This window comes from Onychostoma macrolepis, chromosome 04 (assembly GCF_012432095.1).
Source record: "Onychostoma macrolepis isolate SWU-2019 chromosome 04, ASM1243209v1, whole genome shotgun sequence".
NCBI classification, from domain to species: Eukaryota; Metazoa; Chordata; class Actinopteri; order Cypriniformes; family Cyprinidae; genus Onychostoma; species Onychostoma macrolepis.
Window position 1 is genome coordinate 31,627,456 of NC_081158.1, and position 13,535 is coordinate 31,640,990.

At 35.6% G+C, this 13,535-nt stretch overlaps 2 protein-coding genes across 2 annotated transcripts; both read left to right on the top strand.

The window, feature by feature from the left end:
• The first annotated feature begins 358 nt into the window (after positions 1-358).
• rad51ap1 (RAD51 associated protein 1) lies at positions 359-4,029 on the top strand. Its single transcript, XM_058773391.1, has 10 exons — positions 359-790; positions 1,002-1,045; positions 1,125-1,266; positions 1,388-1,494; positions 1,592-1,669; positions 1,938-2,009; positions 2,208-2,345; positions 2,468-2,647; positions 2,743-2,880; positions 2,987-4,029. Exons 1-10 carry the CDS (start codon positions 774-776, stop codon positions 3,112-3,114), a joined length of 1,044 nt encoding a protein of 347 aa, XP_058629374.1. The 5' UTR covers positions 359-773; the 3' UTR covers positions 3,115-4,029.
• Positions 4,030-4,882: 853 nt separating this feature from the next.
• Positions 4,883-12,157, top strand: galnt8b.1 (polypeptide N-acetylgalactosaminyltransferase 8b, tandem duplicate 1). The gene is made up of 11 exons (XM_058773378.1): positions 4,883-5,075; positions 7,549-7,753; positions 7,826-7,992; positions 8,085-8,268; positions 8,689-8,886; positions 8,976-9,090; positions 10,319-10,504; positions 10,678-10,812; positions 10,910-11,005; positions 11,186-11,350; positions 11,443-12,157. The coding sequence occupies exons 1-11, from the start codon at positions 4,883-4,885 to the stop codon at positions 11,581-11,583; spliced, it is 1,785 nt and encodes a 594-aa protein (XP_058629361.1). The 3' UTR covers positions 11,584-12,157.
• The last annotated feature ends 1,378 nt before the right edge of the window (positions 12,158-13,535 follow it).

Sequence of the window (13,535 nt, forward strand, 5' to 3'; positions counted from 1 at the left end):
AGAAAAAATGTATATTTATTTTAGACTAGCCTAAATGTGCTTATAATATTTCAGAAGACTATATTTTTGATTACCTCCTACATTTTATTTGTCCAAAATATTCTGCTAAGTTGTCATTGTTGACAATGTTGTTAGAAAAACAAGAAAAATTAAGAAAATTGACAGAAATTGTTTACAAAATAACTAACAACTATTTACATTAGTGTACCAACATGAAACATTTAGAACAATATATTATAACGTTCATTTTAATGTTTTATTTTTTTTGTTCAACATTTAGTGTGACGTATTCCTGCGTCCACGCTTAGCCAGTACAGAACCATATCCGCAGATTCGAGATTTTTTACAAAACGCACAAAAAGCTTGTACCAGGTAGAAGTTTCGTCAAAGTTTAACATACATATTGTAATTAGAAAAATATTATTATATTTCTTCAAATATCTAGTGTAAAACTGGAATCGCAAAGATAGAAAAGATTTTACTAAACTGCAAATTGGTGTATTCAGATAGATTTCCGTCGTTTGTTTTCAGGCGGGTTGCTTGAGTGTGTATCAGCTCGCATCAAAACAACATGCATATAAAACTTATAACTCAAAGACAGACCTTCTAATTGACCATTACCTTTTTAAACTTACAATTATTTTGATTGCTGGTTGTTTTTCATAATGTTCAGTAGCTAACGTTAAAAACACAGCGGTAGTGTTAGTAACGTTATTTGACTTATATTCACGGGGCATAACTTGACATTTTAGTTTCACTTTTTGATCTAAAGAATGGACCGACCATCCAGGTGTGTATGAATGTTTTCCATACCTTCATTACAAAATGAGTTGATCCAAACCAGATCGTGGTTATGTCACTTTGTCTAAGTGCTTGTTGTTGTATCTGACAGCTGTTTGTCTTTGGCATTTAATGTCCTGATATTTTCATAAACAGTCACTGTGAGTTCAGGAATTTGTAATATTAGTCTTGTTTGATGCAATCTGCTTTCTACCCGTCAGAAATAAGAAAGCTGTCAACTACACAGACTTCAAAGACGACGACGGTGAGACATTATTACTTCAAAATGCTCAGAACTAAAGCTAGTTAGACCTATTAACATGTTTACACGATTTATCTGACAGATGAGGATTTTGCCTGTGTAAAACCTCCTCCCAAAAAAGCTCGAACGGCCATCAAAGACCCTGATTCTGAGAGAAACCTCAAAACTACAAGTGCCCCTCCAAATGAAGTTGTTGATCTCACCAGCTCAGGAAGCAGGAAGAGGTTACAAAAGACAATTTGATATTTTACAAATTATAGGACACTTCACACAGAAAAGCAGTAGTGGACCATATATACAAATATATAAAAGCGCCATTGACTCTTGACTTTTGTGTTATTTCAGGGAGTCTCTGGAGGATAAATTTTATGAAAGAGATTTGGAGACAGCTCTATCGTTATCATTGCTGGACTCTTCAAGAACACAAGATGGAGAGCCTACAACCAAAACAGGTGAATGTACTACTACTAGAATAAAGCATCATGGAGTTCAGTCAGGAAGTGCAAAGCTATATTTTGCTGTTATTTAATGTCTTTCTGTGTTCTGCAGATGACCGTGACAGTTCTCAACCTCCTCAGTGTTCACCACCTATTCTAATACACTGCAGTGCTGAGGACAGCCATTTAGGTAATAATGAATACATTTTTATTCTTTAAATAATCTTTGATTATTTTAACATATTCTAAGTACGTTTTTATGTATGGAATGCCAAAGCTGCCATAATGAGAAATGAATAATGTACAAAAAAATGTAAAAAAGCAAATATAAATAAATAAATGTATAAAGAAAAGTAAAAAAAAAAATCATTATTTATCATTTTATTTCCTTATTGACGTATTTTTTTATTTGATGTATTTGCATGCAAAAACCTCTAAAGTCCCTTGATTTTGTACAGTCAGCGAAGGTCAGCCACGTCCAGATTCTCCTCCTGTGCTGTCAAATTGTAGCATTGATGGCCGAAGTTTAGGTAACTATAAAATTCTGACTTTGAAATTTGGAAATGTACAAATCAGTGTTTTAAATTTTTTTTTTATCTTTTTGAGAACACAATGAAGCTGATAAAACAAACAAACAAACAAGGGTTTTATGAATGTTGCATTATAACATGCATATGTGCTATATTTCTATGCATACTGCTCTGTGTTTATTACTGTCTTGTTTTCAGGGCTGAATCTGATCAGTATAGACGCCTCCCCTACCAGTGTTTCTAAACAGAAGGAAACCTCTGAGGAACAAAGAAAACCACTGAAGGAGAAGAAGGACAACAGAGACGATGAGGACTACCAGCCTCAGAACACACCAGGTAATCTGAGGACCCTCACGCTCAGTTATTATGGGGCTGGACTGTTTTCAGTGTTTACAAGATGAAGCTTAATACTTCGAATACAAAATGTGGCCATTTGTTTAATGTTGTTCCTGTTTCAGATTCAGAAAGTGATGCAGACTTTACTGAAGAAGATGAGAGCGAAGATGAGACATTCACTATGATAAAGAAAAAGAAGGTTGTGAAACAGAAGACAGAAAAAAAGGCCCCACCAGCTGCAAAGAACAAGATGGAAAAGAAAGACAAAAAGCCAATGAAAGCCTCAAAAGCCAAAGGCTCAGGTACTTTGTTTTTTTTGTTTTTTTTTCTGTTTTTAAATTTTACAGTCTGGCAAAAGACCATATCAACTACTCTAACATGTCTCTTTCTCTGACAGCTCCCAGCCCAGCGATCTGTCGGAGTCCTGCTGCTCCTGTGTCTGGACAGAAGGCGGCGCCTACTACTCCGCCTCTCTCTAAACCTGCAGTCTGCTCCAGTCCTGCAGGGGCCAGACTGCCTAAGTGGAATCCCCCTGGTGAGACTAAACGCTCAAATCATCACTGTGCAGTTGTGAATTTTCACCAGAACAGTCCACGACAGAAAAGTGTCCTTTTGTAAACTCTTTCTAACTCCATCTCCAGGTCTTCTTGGCCGGAGTCCCGGTGCATCTCAGAACGCACATGTGAAGTCTCCAGGACAGGGGCTGCGTTTAGGACTTTCCCGTATGGCTCGAGTCAAACCCCTTCACCCTAATGCTGCTGCGAACTAAACAGACTTGTTTTAAATTCGAAAGCTTTACAATGGCTTTTGGGAACTCGTAGTGCATGTGGCAGGAGAAAAGAAGGAATGGATATTTTTTTACTGAAATTTGTCCAGAATTTAAGACCTTTCATCCCTCACTTACAATAATATGTAGTAATATGTAACAACGTTTTTTGTTGTGCTTTAAATATTTTTAATGCCTCTTTATGGTGTGTTTTAGCTTTGTAAATATGCACTTTTTGATAAATAAAGATATGCTAAATCTCTCATTATGCTATATTATGATAAAACTGAGGTGCATAAGGCCAGATCAGTGAAGCTTGCGATCAGACAGTTTCAAAAAGAAATACAAAATCTGTGCAAATAGAAAGGAAACAAGATTGAATCCAATATTTGGTAATAATATAGCATAACAAGAAATTTATAAACTGAAACTGGGAACACCACAAGGTGGTGGGGGTTCAAAAAAAATTTGGGAAGTTGTTACACCCAGTGTGAGCAAAGTCATTAAGTTTTAGTCCAATGCAATAAACATTAACTAGCATTTTCGGGAAAAAGGAAATCCTGAACACAAGTGATCAGAGCATAACATAAGGGTTAAGCAAAGATGTTTTTGTAATCTAATGAAATATGAATCTCTTTGCATTTAGGTAGTGAAAACATCTTATATTTGCTACAAGTTAATGTTGTATTCCCTCAGTTAATGCTCAAGCGATGCCTCCCTCTAGTGGTTAAAAAGAAGCATGTGTGGAGGGGAGGAGAACAAGAGAAGCTTTTTCTGGCCACAGTCATCTGGGGTGGTGCTTTTTTTTGTAAATATTCTTTTGAGCAATATGTATTGTGAAAGCACTATGCAAATAAAGCTGAAAACCAGTTCATCGGAGTAACTGCAAACAAAAATCTTATAGTGTTAAATGGCCTGTGTAACTTGTAGATCTTCAGAAGCAGAGTGTTCTTTCATAAATTAACTTAATGTGTAATACTGTGTGTCAACTCTTTTTAACAAAGGTTTTAAATGCTGAATGTTATTGTAAAATACTCAAAACTGTTTCTGAAGAGTTTCACAAAAAATACAGTGCACTGTAGATTATTCTGGTGAAGTTTATTTGGTATAACAAGTGTCACCTGTAATTCATAAATTAACATGACATGAGAAACTTTAATGTTAGCATTTTAAAACCAATTTCAATGTTTTAATGTTTACATTTAACATTTTTATATCAATTGGCTATTTTAGCAATTTTATACACTCTCAGAAATAAAGGTACAAAAGCTGTCACTGGGGCGGTACCTTTTCAAAAGGTACATGTTTGTACCTAAAGTTCCATTTTGGTACCTTAAAGGTACATATTAGTTCTTAAAGTGTACATATTTGAACCTAATGGGTACAAAAGTGTACCTTTTGAAAAGGTACCGCCCCAGTGACAGCTTTTGTACCTTTATTTCTGAGAGTGTATCTAATTGATCATTTTTATAGTTCTATTCAGCATGCAGTCAAAAATCTACAGCCCTATTTTGGTTTATCTTGATGGACTGTGAAAAGTAGTCCCCAGTGTTTAATTCTACCACCTCTACCAGGATTCAGTGTCCTGGTTTTCTCCCTCCCAGTAGCATTATGATTAATGTGACCAACATCGGTGTCACAAACACTCAGCAAACATTAGTTTCACAAATGCTTGAAGCATACAATGTGAACCAGTACCTCAGAGTAACACATGAAGACGGGAAACATCTAGAAAACAGCTCACTCTGTGACCTTTGTTGTTCTGATCATCATGAGAATAAGCTGTGTGAAAACTTTGTTCCCAGTCTTGTCTGTTGCTGTGGTGTTTCTCTATATGAGCTCTGTCAAGTGGGAAATCCAAACTCAAGAGAAGCAGCTCGACCAAGTCCAGCAGAACTTCTCGGTACACAGCGCACTACTTCTTAACAAGCTGGACAAACTGGAGGCTCATTTAATAGCAGTGGGTGAGTTCATGTAAAATCTTTTTAGCAAATGAATTGGATTAAAAAACAACAACAGTTGTTCCAGTGAACCATAATTTTGAAAAAATCTTGACAATTTTTGAGCACATACAACCAAAGTATATGGTAACCAAAACTGTTAGGTTCTTAAAATTCTTAAAAATATCTTAAAATTCAAGGTTCTTTATTGGTATATCAATGGTGCAAGAACAACATTTAGCCTAACATCCAGGGAACATTTTCATTGCACAAAAGATTCTTTATAGTGGAAAAAGATTCTTCAAATTATTGAAATGCATTAAAATTATTATAAAAATGTTTTGCATTAGGAAAAAATTTGTTCTTTTAATAACTGTTCACATAATGGTTCTTAAAATAACCTAAAATGGACCTTCTATGGCATAGAGTGAACAGTCTTCAAAATATTCTCTTTTTTGTTCTACAGAAGTAAATAACTTGCTCTTTCTGTGATATGAATAACCATGCAAAAGTCTTCAGTGAGCGATGCGAATGTTGAACGTTTCATTCATAGTCAGCCGTTATTAATGTATTGAAACTATTGAAGACTATAATCTCAACCTGTCTGCCAACTCACTCGCTGGAAATTACAGCTGTTGCTTGACTACCAATATCACTTTTTATTGAATGTATTTTTTTTTTAAAACATGAAAAACATTTTTCAAGAGTACTATTAAAACTGTTAGAAAAACGAGTGCACATTTAGTTTTACATGTACATTTTAATCACTGTTTTGGTGGGTTTGTATTAGGGCTGTCACGATATTAGATTTTTCATATCACGGTTATTGTGGCCATAAGAATTCACGATATCGATATATCGCGATATCTATAGAAACCTTGGGGGGGGGGGAAGATATCAGTCAAATCATTTTTTACTTTGTTTATTGAGTTTTTCTTTTTCACCCAACTAACATAAGTCAAGTCAAGTCACCTTTATTTATATAGCGCTTTTAACAATACAGATTGTGTCAAAGCACTTAACAGTATCAAATTGGAAGATAGAGTGTCAGTAATGTATAATGATAAGATTAAACACTCAATTTTCAGTTAAAGGCATTTCATAATTGAATTCAGAGATGTCATTGTCTAGCTCAGTTTAGTTTAAATAGCATCTGTGCAATTAAATCGGCTATAATCGCTAGAAATGAAGTGTCCCCAACCGAGCAAGCCAGAGGCGACAGTGGCAAGGAACCAAAACAAAAGTTTATATTTCTATTTTTAATTTTGTCACAATTTCTAACAATAATAGTATTATGTAGTTAGGTATTTTACTATATTTTTAGTTATTTTGTTATAATAAAGATACTGATAAACACAGGGTACAAGACTCTGGCTTTCTCTGTCTTCTTTGGAGCTCCTATGAAATAACAAGAGAGAAAATACTGTCAAGTTCAACAGTATGATGAATAAATATGAATGGTAACACTTTACAATAAGATGTCATTTGTTAACATCAGTTAATGTATTAACTAACATAAACGAACAATGAACAATACATTTATTACATTTTATTAATCTTTGTTAATAAAAATACAGTCGTTCCTTGTTCATGTTACTTCACAGTGCATTAATGTTTACAAACAAAACGTGATTTTAATACTGCATTATTAAATGCTGAAATTCACATGAACTAAGATTAATAAATGCTGCAGAAGTATTGTTCATGCTTATTTCATGTTAACTAATGTAATTAAGTAATGTTAACTAATGAACCTTATTGTAAAGTGTTGCCATATTAACATCTAAACTGATACTTTAACCTGTTAACTTGTATACCCGTATTTTAAGCTCTTTAACCTATAGTTGCGCCGGTGCCACTGAAGTCATGCATTAAGAGCGCTAACTTTACTAATTCAGTTTTAATGCATCTAGAACGGCCGCAGATGAGGCATTAAGTGCATGGCACTGCGACCAACTTACCATTTTACAGAGTTTAATATAGCAATGTGGTCGCTCAGTTTTAATCGTGTAACTGTTAATAATAGATTTGAACAAAGAAATGAAGTGTCACTACGCACAGGCCGTATTGATTGCAAATACAAAAATAAGACGAGTAAATAAAATGTGCTACTTATTAAAATAATCACCTTTTACTTAAATATATGAACACAGAAAACCTCTGTTAACAGGTTAATGCAACATCTCCCATTCTACGAGTAATACAATAATCGCAACTTACTCTGTAACTGATTAATATACTGCCACCTGGAGGTCAACCAGGTACTAGCGCTGGAGTATTTACATTTGGTGTAATCATAAGAGTCCTGTTCATTTTAAATATTGTGGTTATCACCAATACCGGTTTATCGTCACACACTAAATTAACACGATATCGATAATTGTTGCTTTGAATATCACGGTTATCATCAATACCATATATCGTGACACCCCTAGTTTGTATTAATTTGAAGCGATTCTTGTCGACAGTGATGTTTAAAATGAAACATTTTTTGCAGAAGAGAAAAGCCTCATAGAGAAAAATGAGAAGAAGCCAGCAAAGAAGCTGTTTCCAAACTCATACCTCTTCAAGCAATGGACTGTTGAACTTTCTGAGGATGACCAGAGGAAGGCTGAGGATCTCTTTCAGAAATACGGCTATAATGCCTTCCTCAGTGACCAGTTGCCTCTGGACCGGGAGCTGCCGGAAACTCGAGACCACAGGTGAGTTTCAGCGGTTTATGGACACGCTCTGAAATTCAACATCTGTCTTGATGCATTCATTCATTTCTGTAGATGCATTGGCCGTGAATACCCCCACAATCTGCCCACCCTCAGTGTGGTGCTGATTTATCTGAATGAGGCTCTCTCTGTCATTCAAAGAGCCATTTGCAGCATCATCAACAGAACTCCAGCCCACCTGCTCAAAGACATCATACTGGTGGACGACCACAGCACAAATGGTTTGTTTCTCTCAAAACCCCATCCAACACTAGTCTCAGATGCATATTGTGCACAAAATGAGCTATTAATTGTGGATATATCTCTTCTGCAGAAGATCTGAAAACACAGCTACATGTTTATATCAGCTCCATCAATGAGAAGCACCCAGGCCTGGTGAAGACGGTGACCCATTCAGAGCAGAAAGGACTTTCCCAGGCCAGAATCTCAGGGTGGAAGGCTGCCTCTGGGGATGTGGTTGCCATTTTGGACGCTCACATTGAGGTCCATGTCAAATGGTGTGAAACTGCTCAGTTGACTTCAGTATTTGGCAATAAATGAAATATTTGTTCAACTAGATGAGATTTTTGAGATTACTGGTGCGAAGCAGTGTTGAGTATTATTTATATGCTATTATAGTATTTATTAATATTTTGAATAAGCATTTATTTAAAAGTTTTCATTTTAATTTCAAGTTTTAGTCATTTTTATGTTTTGTCATTTTTATTAATTTTTGCAATATTTCTATTTATGCTGAATTTATTTTTTAAGTAATTTTAGTACTTCAACTTGAAGTATGAAACTGCTTCAGTGTCTGTCCGTAAACTAAATATTTGCTCAGTTAGCTGATAATCATGCTCCACCTTTATTTTTTTAACTACATTCAAAGCTGATTTATTGGTGTATGAAATGTTTCTCAAGTACTCTCTCTCTTTTAGGGCGGAGCCTCTGCTTGCACGTATCCAGGCTGACCGTACGCTGGTCCTGAGCCCCGTGTTTGATAAAGTCAATTACCATGACTTGCAAGTGACAAACTATTTCGCCTCTGCTCATGGTTTTGACTGGGCTCTCTGGTGCATGTACGTGGCATTCCCACAGAAGTGGTACGATCAAAATGATCCTTCACAGCCAGGAAAGTGAGTGTATGTTGCTGGTTTAATATTTTATAATGGAATCCACCCCAAATGAGAGTGTAACCGATCCTTCTGCTCTGCCTGTTCTCCAGGAGTCCGTCTGTCATGGGAATACTCGTGGTTGATCGTCTGTTCTTTGGTGAGATTGGGACTCTGGATGGAGGGATGGAGGTGTACGGAGGAGAGAATGTTGAATTAGGAATACGGGTAATTTGCAAAAGTGTGGATCATTCTCCTAAATGATACTATATTAACCTCTAATTATACCACTGGGCTGCTGAAATCTTGAAATTGATTGATGAATGTTCAATTATTATTATTATTATTTTTCAATAAACGCACACCTTATGAAGAAGTTCCAGGTCTGTTGACCTCATTACAGTTCACTTCAGTTTTTTGAACTAAATTACCTTGGTATTGCCCCGACATTGACTTTTTCAATGAAATAGAAAAACATTTTTTGCCGAACGCTGTGTAGAGACGCGCAGACTCAGGTAGGCCTAATTCATTGGGCCCCAGATCTTGCTTCCATACAGGGCAATAGGCAGTATGACACTATCGAAAATCTTTGTCCAGATTCTGATGGGAATGTCTATTTTGAATAATTTTGTTCGTATGGCGTGCAGTGCCCTGCGGGCTTTTATAAGTAATGTTTTTATTGCCAAATTGAAATTTCCAGTGGGAGTTCAAATCAGACCAAGATAATTATATTGTAAAGCATGTTGAAGTGTGGTGTTGTTTAAAGTAAATATATGTTTATGTTCTAGATTTCTGTTTTTTTCTGAAATACCATAATCTTAGTTTTTTGGATGTTGACTTCTAAGTACCAATCATGGCAGTATTTAGTTAAAATGTCAAGGTTGTTCTGGAGACCTTCTGGTGTTTTAGATAGAATTAGCAAGTCGTCTGCATACAGTAAATATTTGACTTCTGTGTTGAATAATTGTAGTCCTGGACTGTCTGACTGGTCCAGTAGATCTGCCAATTCATTGATATATATGTTAAATAAAGTCGGGCTGAGGCAGCAGCCCTGTCTCACTCCTCGCTGTTGAGAAAAATAGTCTGTCCTTTGCTGTCCAATTTTTACTGCACATTTATTTTGGTTATACATGTTTTTAATTAAATCATATATTTTACCCCCTATGCCACTTTGAAGGATTTTATAAAACAATCCATTATGCCAAATTGCCTTCTTAAAATCTGTGAAGCATGCAAATATTTTTCCCTCTTTCTTTAGGTGTACATGTTCATTTATTAATACGTGTAGTGTGTGAATATGGTCATATCTCTCTCTCTCTCTCAGATATGAATGCATATCGGAAGCCTTCGTTATTCACTCTTTTTACTGTCTTGAAATAAAACATCTGAACAATGTCTATGTGGTGTTGTAACTGTGGTATAAGCTGAAAAATGCACATCTCATGTTTTGGCTCAGGTGTGGCTGTGTGGAGGAAGTATAGAGATTGTACCCTGCTCAAAAATTGCTCACATCGAGAGGGCACACAAACCCTACATGCCTGATCTTAGCAATGTCATGAAGAGAAATGCCCTGAGAGTGGCAGAAGTTTGGATGGATGAATACAAGATAAATGTGAACATTGCCTGGGGTCTTCCTATACAGGTAGATCTAATTAAAATTTCGGCCAATCAAATTCTGGATTTTCAAGGTCAGTTGATTCTATCAAATTCAGTTTGAGACCTCTAAATTGAACCAAGAGGGTAGAAATGTTAAATTGTTCACACACTTATGATCTGCATATGACCCTGCGTATCTGTTCTCTCCTTTTCCCACAGAACCATGGGATAGACATTGGTGATGTATCGGAGAGAAAGAAACTGAGAGAAAGACTAAATTGCAAGCCATTTAAATGGTATCTGGAAAATGTCTATCCTCAATTAAATCCCATGAATTTATTAGCTTATGGAGTGGTGAGTGACATACAGTTCACTATGAATCAAGATCAAGTCTGAGAGATCAGTTCTACAGGGACAGTTTAATATGATGTCCTTATTTCTGTCAAAACAGCTGATTAATGAGCTGCAAACAAGTTTATGTTTGGATAAGGGGCCACTTGAGGAGAACAATCCCATTTTATATGCATGTCATTTCATGGGATCTCAGGTAACCTTCTCTTCTTTTCTTTTCTTTTCTCTTCTCTTCTCTTCTCTTCTCTTCTCTTCTCTTCTCTTCTCTTCTCTTCTCTTCTCTTCTCTTCTCTTCTCTTCTCTTCTCTTCTCTTCTCTGGATTTTCAAACTGTATTTTGGGGAATATTTGACACACTTCACTTTCTCATCGCACAGATATTTTACTATGCAGCACGTGGTGAGATATTTGCACATCCCCTTCAGTCCCTTAAAAACAATAGGAACCGCTGTCTAATTGATCCCGGCTCAGGCAGGTTTCCAGAGCTGTCCTGGTGTTCAGACACTGAAAAACCAAAACACATGTACTGGGACTTCAAACAGGTGAAAAAATAATTACACCCCAAACATTGATGCTGTGGTATATTACAATCTACACATTGTTTGGAAAAGTTCATATTCTTGTTTGTTTTCAGGGACAGGCCATACAGAACAGAGAAACCAAACGCTGTCTGGAGATCAGCACTGACCAGACAGGAAAATATGAAAAGAACGTTTTTCTTCAGGACTGCAGAAACCAACACTGGAAGATACAGAATGTAATTCAGGACTTTTGAAATGCAAGATATAATCAATCTATATAAACATGGCTTGCTGGAGAAACGTCACAGAAAGAGTTAGTGGTAAAAATGTGAATGCAGATATGAACTGAAAAATATTAGGTGCTAAAAATAACACAAAAATTTTATATGGCTGATGAAAGTAAAAATAAAATTGAGAGTCAGGAAGAGGATCAAGAGAATAATAATAATGTCTTATTGCAGTTCAAATAGAATCAAATATAAAACATTTAACTTGCATGTCATGTGACCATTAACCGGCATCAGAGAACAATGAAAATATCAGTGGATACGTTACATATGTTACATCTAACGGATTCGGCTGACAAAAAATTTGGGAACCCCTGATAAAGAGCAAGAGAACGTATATTAGCCTACACGTTTGTAGTCTACATAATGTACAGAAATTTGAAAAAAAAATTTACAGTGTACTTTATTAAATCAATTATAAACCCCCCCTCCCCCATTTTAACATACTACGCAGGGAAATAAGTGACAGTTTCAGTTTTTTAGAAAGTACAGTTTTATGTAAACATGTACGATTTAACTCTCCTTTAAACAAAACTTGAGTAATTAAAAGCCACAGTGAATGAGGATGGGGCATGTTGTCACAGAATGCCAATGTACATTAAAGCAATAGTTCAACCAAAAATGATTCTGTCATCATTTACTCATCCTCACACAAAAGGAGATATTTAGTGGAATGTCCAGACTGTTGTTTTCTGGGTCTTCTGAAGCCATATGATGGCTAAGTGTGATGAAGCTCAAAGTTTAAGTTGTTATTCTGTAAAAACCCTCATTTTTAAATGCATGAGAAGCAGCTCTACCAGGTCCAGCAGAACTTCTCGTTACACAGCGCTCTTCTGCTCATCATGCTGGACAAACTGGAGGCTCAGTGGATGAGTTACTAATATAAGTTTTGCTTCAGTCTTGTTTTAGACTTTGAATACATGAACACAAATTCTCGCAGAAGAGAGAAGCCTCAGAGAGAAATGAGAGGAAGCCAGCTAAAAAGCTGTTCCCAAACTCAAATCTCTTCAAGCAGTGGAGGAAAGTTAAGGATCTCTTTCAGAAATAGCCGGCTATAATGCCTTCCTTAGTGACCAAATGCATCTGGACTGGGAGCTCAAAATCTGGATGTTCAAGGCCAGTTCTAGAAGTCTTGAGATATTGATTCTGTCAGGTTCGGTATAGAGACATAGGTTTGACATTTGTTTTGGGTCTTCATTAGATTTATGATCTGCATTGCAGTTTTGCATTGTAAAGAATGTTTTACTTTTCCTAATTTGGCTAACTTTATTTGGTTCCTTTTTAATAAAAAATGACCTGTGTTAACTGTAGGAAACATGATTTATTTGCAGAACCAGAGTGTTTCTTTATCAATTAACAATTTTACAATCGTGTCAATAATGTTTTCTCTTTCTAATGAAGGTTTTCAGTGCTGCAGGTTTTAGTAAATTCTCAAAATCATAAAACTCTTTGTGAACATTCTCTCAATAATAATCTCACTGATAAATACAGTGACATTATAGTTTAGCACGGTAAAGTATATTTGACTTTTCATAGTTTGGTCAACTTTATTTGGGTCCTTTTCAATTAAAAAAAATTATTTTTATTACGTACAGTAATTATTGGTATAACGTGTGCCATCTGTAATCATGAAATGAAGGCTAAATAAAATTTCATTTAATAAATTAAATAACACATGACATGAAAATTTACATTTTAAAACTTATAAACCCAATTGTAATATTTTAAATGTTTACATTTAAACATTTTATATTAATTTTGATATTTTAGCAAATTTCTTTCTAATTGATCATTTCTATTCTATTCTGCAGACGAAAATCTACAGACCTGTTTTTGTTTATATTTATTTAGTGTTGATGGACGGTGGTGCCTGCCTGGTTCCTTTTACCGAATGATATAATGAATTATATGATTTCTAT

Coding starts and splice junctions, on each gene's coding strand:
- rad51ap1 (XM_058773391.1), top strand. Junction 1,495..1,591: donor AGAGCCTACAACCAAAACAG/GTGAATGTACTA, acceptor TGTGTTCTGCAG/ATGACCGTGACAGTTCTCAA. Junction 2,881..2,986: donor GCCTAAGTGGAATCCCCCTG/GTGAGACTAAAC, acceptor CTCCATCTCCAG/GTCTTCTTGGCCGGAGTCCC.
- galnt8b.1 (XM_058773378.1), top strand. CDS start 4,883: ATGAGAATAAGCTGTGTGAAAACTTTGTTCCCAGTCTTGTCTGTTGCT. Junction 8,269..8,688: donor ATTGAGGTCCATGTCAAATG/GTGTGAAACTGC, acceptor TCTCTCTTTTAG/GGCGGAGCCTCTGCTTGCAC. Junction 8,887..8,975: donor GATCCTTCACAGCCAGGAAA/GTGAGTGTATGT, acceptor CCTGTTCTCCAG/GAGTCCGTCTGTCATGGGAA.